General features: G+C 39.6%; 2 protein-coding genes across 9 annotated transcripts in view; one reads left to right on the top strand and one right to left on the bottom strand.

The window, feature by feature from the left end:
* The window catches only part of grid2ipb (glutamate receptor, ionotropic, delta 2 (Grid2) interacting protein, b), a 51,436-nt gene extending 44,469 nt beyond the window's left edge, over positions 1 to 6,967 (top strand). For all 5 annotated transcript variants that reach the window (XM_037755547.1, XM_037755545.1, XM_037755544.1 and 2 more), the window contains 7 exons: positions 1,527 to 1,723; positions 1,805 to 1,960; positions 2,044 to 2,130; positions 2,227 to 2,356; positions 3,131 to 3,249; positions 3,887 to 4,051; positions 5,223 to 6,967. In XM_037755547.1, the coding sequence (XP_037611475.1) occupies positions 1,527 to 1,723; positions 1,805 to 1,960; positions 2,044 to 2,130; positions 2,227 to 2,356; positions 3,131 to 3,249; positions 3,887 to 4,051; positions 5,223 to 5,294 (926 nt within the window). In that variant the 3' untranslated portion in view covers positions 5,295 to 6,967. The remainder of the gene's footprint in view (positions 1 to 1,526; positions 1,724 to 1,804; positions 1,961 to 2,043; positions 2,131 to 2,226; positions 2,357 to 3,130; positions 3,250 to 3,886; positions 4,052 to 5,222) is intronic.
* Positions 6,968 to 7,229: 262 nt separating this feature from the next.
* arhgap17a (Rho GTPase activating protein 17a) overlaps positions 7,230 to 13,228 on the bottom strand; it is a 36,245-nt gene continuing 30,246 nt past the window's right edge. For 2 of the 4 annotated variants that reach the window (XM_037755563.1, XM_037755566.1), the window contains 2 exons: positions 11,939 to 12,487; positions 7,230 to 9,576 (listed from right to left, as the gene is read on the bottom strand). In XM_037755563.1, the coding sequence (XP_037611491.1) occupies positions 9,428 to 9,576; positions 11,939 to 12,487 (698 nt within the window). In that variant the 3' untranslated portion in view covers positions 7,230 to 9,427. Of the gene's footprint in view, positions 9,577 to 11,813; positions 11,836 to 11,938; positions 12,488 to 13,228 lie in introns of all 4 variants that reach the window. The other 2 variants (XM_037755565.1, XM_037755564.1) reach the window with 2 other exon arrangements.

Genomic DNA, 13,228 nt, shown 5'->3' with positions numbered 1-13,228 from the left:
AAATTAGTTCCTGATCATGATCCAGATAACTGTCAGTAATCCTGTACTTTTTGTTTGTGATACTGGTCGACCTGCTGTTTCAGTTTCTCTCGCTCTTCTGTAAAAATGTTTTTCTTGCTGCCGTGTTTCTTCAATTCCACATTAAGAACGGTGATGCCCTCCTGCCTGCTGTCATCCTCGCCTTCTTCTTCCTGTGATTAAGAGAATAAATAATCATGTTCTCTTGAAAAACGTGTCTTCACTTCGTGATCCAAAAGTGAGAGGAACAACAGGTTCCACTTGATTTATTATTATTCTTCATTAAAAAAAATTGCACCTGGCTCTCTCTCTCTCTTAATACATCCATGGGACCAATCATGCACCAACATCACTCATAGTCTCATAGTCTGACTGACAGTGATGAAAGTGTGGAAACATTGTGCTGCACAATGTAAAACAACAATATACCAGTAACAATGCAGGAACATATGAAATGACATGAATGAATCTATTGCCCCAATGCATGCTGGGAAGCTTCCTAACACACCTACTGTACCTCATGTAACTGCAATCACATCATCATCAGCACGCAGCCAGTCATAAACGCTGATCATGGTGTCAACTCTCCTCATTTAGCCTTTGTTTCAAAATAAGAGCGCACCGTTATTCCAGGATTAATAAATCAGCCCCCAAATTAGCTTGATAAGATTATTTTAGCCTGATAACAGCATGTTAGCCTGAGTTAGTTAAGACACATTTGTAGACCAGGGCCCAGGTGGGATGCTAATATAAATACATTATTCACAAAACATAACATAACGTTAAAACATAGCAGTGAATAAAACATTAATTTAACAGTAATAGCAAGTGGAATCATTAATTCTGCTACACTATTTGTATGATATTTGAGGAAATAACCACTGCAGACCACTCTATTTTAAAATGTAACAATGATTAAAATTGAGTAATAAACATGAGGAATTGATAAATATATATATATATATATATATATATATGCCAAAGCAACAGTAAAATACTGTAATTCAAGTGAAAAGGTATTTTCTTTTTACATATATTTAGGTTTCAGATGTTAACAGTGTGAGTTGTGTATTATTAGGATTTATTTCTTCATGGTAATATCTTGACTGCCTGGTATACAACAAGTGTAAATAGCATACTGTATATAACAAAACATAAAAGTAGTAGTAATTGCTCATTTTGGCAAAAAACATTTTGTTTACAAAGTCAAGATAATCAGATGTGACCCTGTTATATTATGCAGACTAAACTAAATTATACTGTGGATGATGGGTTCATTTTTTTGTGTAAGAAGGATTTTTTTTTCTAATTTTCTACTGTTAATTACCAGGTTTATGCTGGGATTTTGGATTTAATAATCAATCTGACACCATATAACATAGTAAGAAATATGAATAATACACAGTGAGAAATACCACATCATCAGAGGTGTGTTAAGGTTCTGTCTGCAGTTGGCATAAATGACATAAACAGTGACATAAATCCTCCACGTCTCCTCCTCTCTGCAGCCATCCTCATCGCCCACCTGAAGCTCTCCACCGGCGAGCTGCGTCAGATCTTGATGAACATGACCACCGACAGGCTGGAGCCGGCTCACATCAAGCAGCTGCTGCTCTACGCCCCGGACGACGACGAGGTCAAACAGTACGAGCGTTATGAACAGGACCTGGCCAAACTGAGCGACCCCGACCAGTTCATATTCCAGGTACGCCAACAGAAAAACACTCAACCAAATTGGAAAAGAAAAAAAGAAGGAATGATTTGAGTGAATAAGTTTGTTTTTCAGATGCTGATGGTGCCCGAGTATAAAACACGTCTGCGGAGCCTCCACTTCAAGACCACCCTGCAGGAGAGGACGGAGGAGATGAAGGTAGCGTACGATTACATCTACAAGGCTTCAGTGGAGCTGAAGAGCAGCAAGAAACTGGCCAAAATCCTGGAGGTAAACACCCAGAGCAGGGAATGTGAAGCAATCAGTTGTTAGATTATGAACAGTGGTCATTAAGTGTTGTTTTTTGCTCACAGTTTGTACTTGCAATGGGGAATTACCTGAATAATGGCCAGCCCAAGAGCAGCAGGACAACCAGCTTTAAGATCAACTTCCTAACTGAGGTACAGTAAGAACAACCTGTGCTTCAACCACGTTATGCTCATCCTAATTTTGTTTTTTTTAAGTCATTCATTCTTTCCTTTCTATCTATCTCGCAGCTAAGCACAACCAAAACAGTAGACGGGAAATCCACCTTCCTCCACATTCTGGCCAAGTCTCTGTGCCAACACTTCCCTGAGCTGCTCAACTTTTCCAGAGACCTGACAACAGTGCCTCTGGCAGCCAAGGGTACGATGATGTTACAGCAGCAGAGCTCTTTGACTCTGCTTTCCTTCCTGAAAATCATTTAGTAGCAGAATGTAGTTGCACCTGATTTAATGTAGAATTATGCTGTTTGTTCAAATGACTGTTTTAAAGAGGACCTATTGTGCTTATTTTCATGTGCATACTTGTATTTTGGGTTTCTACTAAAACATGTTTACATGCTTTAATGTTCAAAAAACGCTGTATTTTTCTCATACCGGCTGTTCTGCAGCACTTCTTTTCACCCTCTGTCTAAAACGCTCTGTTTGAGCTCCACCCCCTTCCTCCCGAAAAGCCCAGTCTGCTCTGATTGGTCAGCTGGCCCACTCTGTTGTGAATGGTCAACCGAACCAAACTCTTTGGTCTCCACTCCAGCTCCGCTCTAACTAGCTTTGTTTGAGGGCGTGCCAAATAAGCTGCTATGCAAGTGTGTTACTTGGTGACATCACCACGTTACGGAAGAAAAGGCGGGACTTCAATCAAGGCGTTTCCGGCAGTTCAGGAGCAGTGTTTCTGTGCGGGAGAGTAACTCCGCCCGCTCTTTGGACTTTGTAACTTTGCAGACCTTTAACATGCACAAAAAAAATATATAACACACTAAAGGAAAGCATAACAGGTCCCCTTTAATGTATCTCTTATAATAACCTGGTTGTTAAAAGTCTGATTTGATTTGATTTACAATCATTAAACTTACGGGTGTTTCATTACTGCTACTGTTTTGGTAACTCATCACCTAATATTTCCATGTATCTTGTTCAGTGAACCAGAGGGTCATCACAGCAGAGCTGAGTGACCTTCACACCACCATCCTGGACATCAGGAAGGCCTGTCTGAAGATCCCGCCCACCTCCGAGGACCACTTCGCCTCCGTCATGAGCGTACGCCAACAGCTACATCAAAACACTACATATACTTTTTCATGGAAGTTACTGATTGCTGACATTTTGTGTCATCTAAGGAATTATTTGACATTTTTGGGATATATGGTTCACTTTCTCACAGAGGGTTAAATGAGAAGACCAATACCACTCTTTTAAAGGCGTCCTTCTGCAATATTCTATTGCACTTCCTTAAAGTTGAGGGAATCACAAGAGACGTATTTGAAAGAAGAATGGTATGAATCAAAGAAACAGACGCCGAGATATCCTGACTCTTAATCCCTTTTATGAGCCATGCCCCCAAAACTCAGGATACTACATTTCCCATAATACAACACAATAACATCTTTTGTTAGATCTCCATGCATGGTAAAAGCACACATCTTTGAAACACCTCCAGTTTGTAATGCAGGCTGTATTTTATAAATGTGTGGTCTGCTAACCAAAGCTGAGATGAAATAACCCTGATGACATCATCAGGGTTATTTTCTCAGACTTTAGAAAGCTCCTTCAGAGCCATAAAACACATTATACTGTTTACACAGGCTGAGTAGAACTCCTCTTGACAAGTAAACTGACTTTGATGTGTATAAATCGGCGGTGTGCCTCTTTAATGTGTGACCTTTTGCACCCACAGAGCTTTTTGGAGAACAGCCACCCTGCAATCCAGTCTCTGGAGTCCCTGCAGACCCGAGCGATGGAGGAGTTCTCCAAGGTGGCCTCCTTCTTCGGAGAGGACAGCAAGTCCGCCAACTCAGAGTCCTTCTTCGGCATCTTTGCAGAGTTCGTGTGCAAGTTTGAGGTAAGCTTATACTGTATTTCTTCTGCTGTGTCGATAGAAAGCAGCTAAGATAAATTTGACTTGTTCCTGCAGGTGAGCAGCTCATATTTTGATAAATGCAGCAGGTGTTTGACAGATTCAAACCTCCAGAACAGATAGTCATTCAGCTGGTGCTCTCACACAGACTTGACATTTTTGTGGTAAACTATACTGTAATATTTTTTAATGATATTTTTATGGCAAACGATACCATGACTTTTTTGACGTTTGTTTTATGTCATACTATACTATGACATTTTTGTCTGACATTTTTATGGCACACTATATCATGACTTTTAATGACATTTTTTCATAGCATACTATACTATGAATTTTTTTTATGACATTTTTATGGCGTAATATACCTTGACTTTTTATGTTTTTTCAACATACTGTACTATCACTATGTATGACTACTACTATAGTCCTTTTTCAACATACTGTGCTTTGACTTTGTTATGACTTTTTTTTGGCATAATATAATATGACTTTTAATTTGATATTTTTTATTACATACTATACTGTGACATTTTTATGGCATATTATAGTATGACGTTTTCCGACATACTCTACTATGACTATTTTGAAACAATTATGATTTTTTTCCCACATACAATCCTATCACTTTTTTATCACTTTTTTGACTATGACTTTCTTATCGTATTTTTCAACATGCAATTCTGACCTTTTTATCAATTTTTTCGACATACTATAATACAACTTTGTTCGACATGCTATACTATGACTTTTTTGACACAATTTAATATGATTTGTTTTGACATACTATGCTATGACTTTTTACCACTTTTTTCGACATACTATTATATGGCTTTTTTTACACACTATATGATTTTTTTTGTCATACTATACTATGACTTTTTGACATACCATGATTTTTTTTTTCGACATGCTATACTATGACTTTTTTATGGCATATTATACTATGACATTCTCTATGTCATACTAAACATTTTTCATGACATTTTTATGGCATACTATACTACAACATTTTCTTTATGAGATATTAGCTATAAAGTGATTAAGCTGCAAAGTGCTGCTGGCCGTGGAATAAACCAAATGTGCTCCAAATCTGAAAATAATATGGTTAAAAATAAGAATAAATCACATGAGATTATGGGTTTTGCCTTTGCAGAGAGCTCTCAGTGAGACCCAGTCTCCAGAAAACCCCAGAAGCCCCAGACTGTCTTCCCCTCTGGCCTGGTAGAAGCAATTAATGCGGGCGGATGTCGGGGCCAAACCGACAGGCCGGTCGGCTCCATTTTTCACTCTGCTCTCCACAACCAAAGTGCCAAGATCACACACACACAGAGACACTCAAACCAACGGGAACAGAGACCACGTCATCTATAGCAAACAGAATGGAAATACACTGTATTTATCTGTAGATAATCACAACGGATAATGAGTGCCCCCGTGTGCTACATTACTGTTATTTCAGGTGCTGGGTAAAGCAGGAACATTCAGGTGTCCAACAGGTCAACAAGAACTCACCGCACACTGACGACTCAAACCAGTCTTTTACATTATTTACATCTTTTTAACATTACATTGCAGATGGTAAAAAGATACATTACGGAAACCATCCGTGCACATTTGCAAGTTTGCATCTCGATGCTGCATTCCAAAACGAGATGTAAGTAATGAAAACAACTGGTCTGGATATTTAGGTTACTTGCTATGTTTAATACATGACTATATAAAGTTTATATTTTCTATCAGATCATATTTGAAAACTGTAAAGACTAAGCGTAGATGTAGGCTGACGACAGTTATCTAGAAGCAAGGTGATGTAGTTTAGTTAGCGTGTACAGAGCCAGACAGTTCACACAGCGATGATGCACTCACTGCCTCCCATACAGCATGATTTGATTTAGAAATAGATTTAGATTAGTTTTTCCAACATCATGTATCCACATTTGTGGTCTAGACTTTTAGTCATCATCACAGATGGAGTTTTTAGACCGCAGTAATCCCGACTGGACACAATCTTGATCATAATCAGCCACTGAAATCTGTCCAATCAGGCCAGTTTGAAGCCTCTAAAAACAATAGGTTGGAGTGCTTTGTTATCAGCCATTCAGCATCGTGATTTGTCAGCCTTTCGACGATTCCAAATTCATTCAACAACACATTTATTTGCGAAAAACATCACTCAGAACACCTTTCACAGCGAGGCAAACGCTGACTACATCAGCACATGGTGAAATCTGGCTCCAAAATCGTCTGAACGTGTGGGTGAAATGTCTTGTTTTCGTCAGCAGAGAAAGATGAGAGGCAGCTTTAATGTGAAAAAAGGCTGAGTTATGCGCTCCTGGCTCAGAGAGGGCCGCTTAATAGATCTGCACTTTGTCAAGCATCTCTCGAGTGTTGTAGAACGCAGACCGGCTTCAACAAAGTGGGTGGCTGCTGCTGAATGAACGCATGTAGAAAGAAAAACATCCTACTGTAAATGGTCATTTCCTGCTTATTCTGGTCGTCATGGTGATCTCCTGACTCATCTACAGTACAGTGTACCTGTAGCTGTGTTGTATTTATGTCGATGAACTATTGTTGAGGTTGTAAATTTACAGTTTTTTGCTATGCACTTGCTCATCATTTTTTCATTTTGTATTGTACACTCATGTGTCCTCGTTTTATTTTCTTATTCAAGAGTGTCATCAGGAAAATGTACCGTTTTATTTATTCTTTACGCGCAGCTTTAGTCAGGCTTACGAGGCATCTCGTAAAAATGCAACCCTAGCTGCTACTAGTGTGGTAACTCGGTGTTTCTTGTCCGAAATCAATTGCATGTTGGTGCAGTTAATGTATTAAGGTGTGCAGCTGGTAGCATTTCCTCTCCCTGGATATTTAGGTTTAAAATAAATACAGTTCTGTTGGTCTAGTTTTATTTATTGGTTGCCTTCAAGGCTCCCTTTTATAATCGTTTTATATGTTTTCATGGGAAGTCGCTCGAGATTGTTTGACCTTTTATGTTTTGTTCAATGCTTTCAAATGTTTTTGATCTATAAAAAATATTATGCTTGAAAGTATTGTATTATTTGTACACAAGAATATGAACCATGAGTAGATTTAAATAGTTTCTTCATATACTTTATTTTTCTTTGGAAAGGGGGGTATAACCAAGCATTCATATTACATGTTTTTTATTCCATATTTTAAGCTCACCAGACGGCATACATACAAAACTATGGAGCTTAAAAATGCAGCATTATCATTTTCTAGTTTAATGGCGTTTTGTTTTGTCTTCCAGAGCCATCGAGATAGCGAGCTCTCTTGATGCGTTGGGGGGGGATAAGGCAGCGAGGTACAGGAGCAGAGAGAGGAGGAGGAGGAGGAGGGGATTATAATGCTCGATTGTCTCTGAAAAACAAAACATTTTCAGGGCAACTTGCAGCATCCAAGACTTTCTCCATTGGTACCATATCGTGGTCAGTTTCTCTGGGAACCTGCATATTACATCGGAGGCCAAAACAGCAAAAAGCTTTACACAGAAAAATACAACAAAGCATTTTTAAAATCTTTTGACCTTTGCGAAATCTAACACCACATCACAACTGAGGCTTCGCAGCGCTGCGTGCCCTCAGCTCAGTAGGAAAGACTGAAACAAAAAATAAAAATCCTCTAAACCAGTTCACTAGGAAACCACTCCGTTGGCCTGCGCTCAAGTGCAACATCAGCTTGTTTATGCGTCTTTCTGTTCAAGGCTGGTAAGAATTGTCCTTTCACTACATTCGCTCACACGCAGCCTGTTGCGTTTAATGCACAAAAGATCGATGGAAAAACAGAAAGGCAAAATACTGACTGTGTTCAGGCTGGGCGGGTGGTTAACCCCTGCTACTTCTGCTTATAAAAACCCAAAGAAATCAACCAACACAAGTTTAAATATACAACCTTTTTTGCGGAAACAAATACAAGACTTCTATTGCAGAGGGTCAAATTACCTTCCTTTACGTCCCTGAAACATACTTGTTGCCAAGACAGCTTCTTGGAAAATACTGTAGTACTAGGAGCCAAGTATATCCTCCATACAGTAAATATATAATGCTTATTACATGGTTCTGGGAGGAACCCATAAGGCATGATTTACATTTAAAGACTGCATTAATTACGTCAAGCCACAGGGAATGTGTTTCTTTTTCTTCTTTTTTTTTTAAATCGGTAAATAAATACAGGAGTGAGAGAGGGGGGAAAAAAAGACGGGGTTTCCATACAAAAATCAAGTGTTTGAGTCGACTGGAAACCTGCAGTCACCAGCTACACTTTAAGCAACAGTTTTTGGTTTCTACATCACCTGCTGACCTCTTCCCTCAACCCCCCTGTGCTGTAGAAATACCTCTATTTTTTATTTCTTGTTCTAAGGCCATTTTTTTTAAACATAAAAAAAAATAATACAAAACCTCACACCAAATTCCAAACGAGTCTCGTCAGTCCGTATTTTGGCATTCCCCCGGTCAGTACCCATGCTTTATATATTGCTCATCGTTGTCTGACGTGAATCGGCGGTCCTCTGCTGTTTGATTGTCTGGAGCTTGATCTGTAGGGAGGCGCAGTATAAGGATGGCGATGGCGATGGCGGTGGCGTGGGTGTGTTGCAGTATACAGTAGAGGATTTGCGTCACAAAGTCTCCTCATGACCACATCTGGCACCCAATTGTGGGAGGTCAAGAGGACTCTAAGTAAATAATGGCTTGTAACAGAGAGATACCTGAAGAAGATTGTGGCTGGAGGTCAAAGTAAGTGGTCTAATATGGTGTTTTAAAGGTCGCAATTAACAATTAATCTGCTGATTATTTTCTCAATTAATCATTTGATTAATCAAAATAGTGAAAAATGCCAATCACAATATCCCAAAACACAAGTTTACATATTCAATTAGCTTGTTTTTTTTGGTATTTTTGCGTAAATAAAAATATACCTAATTGTTGATGATTAATTATCTATCAATCGATTAATTGATTTTCAACTCTAACTATGAAATATTACAAGTTATTTAACATATATAATACATAGATAACCTGAAATAAGTATGTTTTTTTTTTTACTTTGGAATCCAACTGAGTGATCTTAATATGAGCTGCTACAAATAACATAATCTACTATCATAGCCATTGTTTACAAAGAGCTGTGGACCTCCAACATGGTTGCCAGGGAGGTGCATTTTATGTCACATTTAAAGTCCTTCATACAGGGGTTGGACAGAGGAGGACATGACGGCAGAGGAGGGCTGCTGATATGGGCTGGGACGAAACACGAGCAGACTAAATGAGCTGTGTGTGTAATGTGAGAGGAGGGATTGCGTGAGGGGTGCTGGACCGGAGCGTGTCGTTGTTTCCTCCTTTATAGGACAGTGCTCTCAGAGTCCAGGTCACAGTCTTTGGGAGGAGGCAGGTAGGAGAAGGAGGAGGAAGAGGCCGGCGCTGGCTGCTGGTCTACAGCGAGCTCAGGGACCAAAGCTCGACTCAGCCCTTTGAAAGACATCGCCGGGTCTGGATGACAAAAGATGAGGAAAAACAAAAATTGAATAAACAATGACAACTATGGTAAACATCTTTTTTTTTTAATAAAATTAAAAAGATTGTTTCAGTTTCTTTTTGTGTTAGTAAGTAATATCTTTTTCATGCAAGCTGGAATTCACACAGAAACATAAACATCCTCAAAAAGATAAACACACCATTTTTAAGCTCACGTTATATGAACAATGGCCATAATCACAAACATGTGCAGATTCAGCTTTATATGAAAAACATTTAAAGCTGTTGTAATTATGCCATCCAATGCAGCTGTGTAATAGTTTCCATAGCTTACACAGCAGCAGGGGCTCAGCAGTGAAACAAGCAGCTCAGTCGGGGTGAATGGATAGAACAGCAGGTGGCGGTGTTAGGCCAGAGACTGTCAGCAGCGGAGCAACAAGCAGTGAAAAAGTGGATGGAAAATGTCAAGTGTGGTGAAATTTGAAGTATGGGTGAAGCAGCTTAGAATTCATCAGCTGTGTGATCAGAACTGGACAGAAAATGGTGCTGGAAAGCCCCAGTTTACATCTGAACATACGGTTTGACAAAAGAACTAAAGCCTTAAATGTGTATGTAAGATACATGCTGATTGTACATTCTGAATATGTGCAATGCATTATATTCAGCTGGGACATTAGTGACAAGACAAGAACATGCATGTAAGTGTAACACATGCATGAAACAGGGGCGCTGGTTTTAAAACTCACAAATCATTACATAGAATGACTGACAGTATAAAATGCTTCACGTTAAAAAAACTAGAATTAAAGTTACAGTATAGCATGTCATAAAAAATGTAATAGTCATAAAAAGTCATAGCACAGTATATGGAAAAAAAGTGATAAAAAAAGTCGTAGTGTGTCGGAAAAAAACATGAAAAAAAGTCATTGTGTAGCATGTTGAAAAAAAAGTGATTAAAAAAAGTCATTGTATAGTGTGTTGAAAAAGGTCATAGTATAGTATGTCAAGAAGCAGTGATAAAAAGGTCATAGTATAATATGTCGAAAAAGTGATAAAAAGGTCATAGTATAATATGTCAAAAAAAATTATAAAAAGGTCATAGTATAGTATGTCAACAAAAGTGATAAAGAAAAGTCATAGTTTAGTATGTCGAAAAAAAATCATGAAAAAAGTCATTGCGTAGCATGTTGAAAAAAAGTGATAAAACAGTCATAGTATAGTATGTCATAACAAATGCCATAAAAAAAATCATAGTATAGTATGCCAAAGAAAACGTTATAGTATGGTATGTCATAAAAAAGTCATAGTATAGTATGTCATAAGAAATGTTATAAAAAAGTCAAAGTATAGAATGCCATAAAAAAATCCTAATATATTATGTCATAAACTAGAATTACTGCGTCACAGTTGTATACCCCCCCAACCAGTCAAGTTGCAGTTCACATCCATGTCTGTCCATCATCATCCATCATTTTATCCTGTTAGTCATTTGTGTGAAATTGTCAAAGTTGCCATATACATTATTGAGTTATGGCCAAAAACATATTTTGTGAGGTCACAATGACCTTGACCTTGACCTTTGACCAGCAAATTGTAATCAGTTCATCCTTGAGTCCAAGTGGATGTTTGTGCCAAATTTGAAGAAATCCCCTCCTGGCATTCATGACATATTGCGTTCACAAGAACGGGACAGACTGAATGGATGTACACCCCGAAAAACATGATGCCTCTGGCCACAGCTGTCGCCGGCACAGAGGCATAAAAACACAACAAAAAACAGAATCTCCCCGCTGACAGTTGAGGGTTTGAAAATGACCAATTTGTAAATTTCACATGTGAAACGTTTATTTGGCCACTTTCAAATCCTTATGGTATTAACTTGATGATATATAACATTTCACTGACTGTGAATGAAGATGAGTGACTCATGAGAAATGATAGCCCTGATGGAAGACGTGTCATATTGCATATGGTGGTCTTTTATAGTCATTATCAACTCAAGCGCCCATTTCTAGCATTTAATATGAAGTTCTGTTTTATGAACATTTTGAGCCGTATTAAACATCAGAAATGGGTTGCTTACTTAATAGCCATCCAGCACTGTGATACACAGTGTGACAGTCATGCATCAGGGCTATATGTACATGATATCTGACAGAGGCAGCAGGCAGAACAAAATGACTGTGGTGGTGATGTATGATACCAAGAGGCAAACAAAAAAGTGCAGGTGCTGCTACTGAAAAACAACAAACCTCTCACAAGAGCCTCTTTAACCTGTGGAGGTATTACAATGCAACACTATTAGAAAAAGAGAGCACATTCAGCAGTGAATTCAAAGTTTAGATGCAATAAACTACATAAGAGACAACACACTCACCCATCATCTTGTACGCGGTGGCACAGATCCCATTGGTGTCACCGGCCAGTGTGGTGGGCTGGGGCGGCGGCGGGATGCTGGGTCTGTTCCGGGGTTTGGGGACGGGTCGTGGCCGGGGAAGGGAGCCCGACTGGTAGGGAGACGGGGACGGAGGAGCTACATCCTGGGTTGTGGCGGAGGGCGGAGGGGTGTCCGGAGGGGTCGGGGTGCCCGGAGGCGAGGGGTCCGCGCTGTGCTGGTCCCCGCCGGGCTGGCCGTGCGACGCGGGCTGCGTCGGAGGGCTGGCCTGCGACGGAGGCTCCGGAGGCGGATGGCTGGGCGCTTGGATCGGGGTCTGGTTGTTGGAGTGGCGTCTGGGCGTGGCGCACGGCTGCGAGTTGGGGGAGTTGGGCGAGGTGGGCGAGTGGCTGGAAAGGGGTCTGGGAGTCGGGCTGAGGGACTGGGACGGCGCTGAGGAGGAGGAGAAGGAGGCGTGGTTCGCTGGATTACAGGGCTGGCTGGGTGGAGGGTTCGTCGGCTTAGGGGGAGCAGGGGCCTGCTTCTTGGTACCTGGAATTTGATGGTGAATCTTGTGATTATTGGTGGAAAAGAATAACAAATATACAATCCAAAAATCTACATGTCTGTGTGGTAAATATGAAGCTACCATCAGGAGCCAGTTAGCTTAGCTAAGCATAAAGACTGAAAACAGAGGGAAACAGCTAGCCTGTCCAACCAATAGAGCTTTGTCCAAATGAAACTAAATCTGCCTACCAACACCTCTAAAGCTCACTTATTATAACACTATATATCTCGTTTGTTTAATCCGTACAAAACCTGAAGCTAAAAAAGACAAAAATGTGAATCAATAAATGGTAAAATAAACAGTGTCCCTGCAAGCTGGGTCTACCTTTGACTTCAGTCTGAACTTAGGAATTAGGGCGGCAACTAATGATCACTTTTTTTAAATTAATGTTTATTATTTTCTCGATTAATCGATTTGTTTTTTGGTCTATTAAATGTCAGAAAATGTCGCTGAAAAATGGCGATCAGTGTTTCCCAAAGCCCAAGATGACATTCTCAAATGTCTTGTTTTGTCCACAACTCAAAGATATTCAGTTTACTGTCACAGAGGAGGAAAGAAAACAGAAAATCTTCACATTTAAGAAGCTGGAATCAGAGAATTTTTACTTTTTGTCTTAAAAAATTACTCAAACCAATTAATCAATTATCTAAATAGTTGCTGATTAATTGAATAGACCTACCAACTAATCGTTGCAGCTCTATTAGGGATCAATACACATCTCGACA

This window comes from Sebastes umbrosus, chromosome 20 (assembly GCF_015220745.1).
Source record: "Sebastes umbrosus isolate fSebUmb1 chromosome 20, fSebUmb1.pri, whole genome shotgun sequence".
In the NCBI taxonomy this organism is placed as follows: domain Eukaryota; kingdom Metazoa; phylum Chordata; class Actinopteri; order Perciformes; family Sebastidae; genus Sebastes; species Sebastes umbrosus.
The sequence above is the reverse complement of the archived record's forward strand: the minus strand, read 5'-3'. Positions and strand labels throughout refer to the sequence as shown.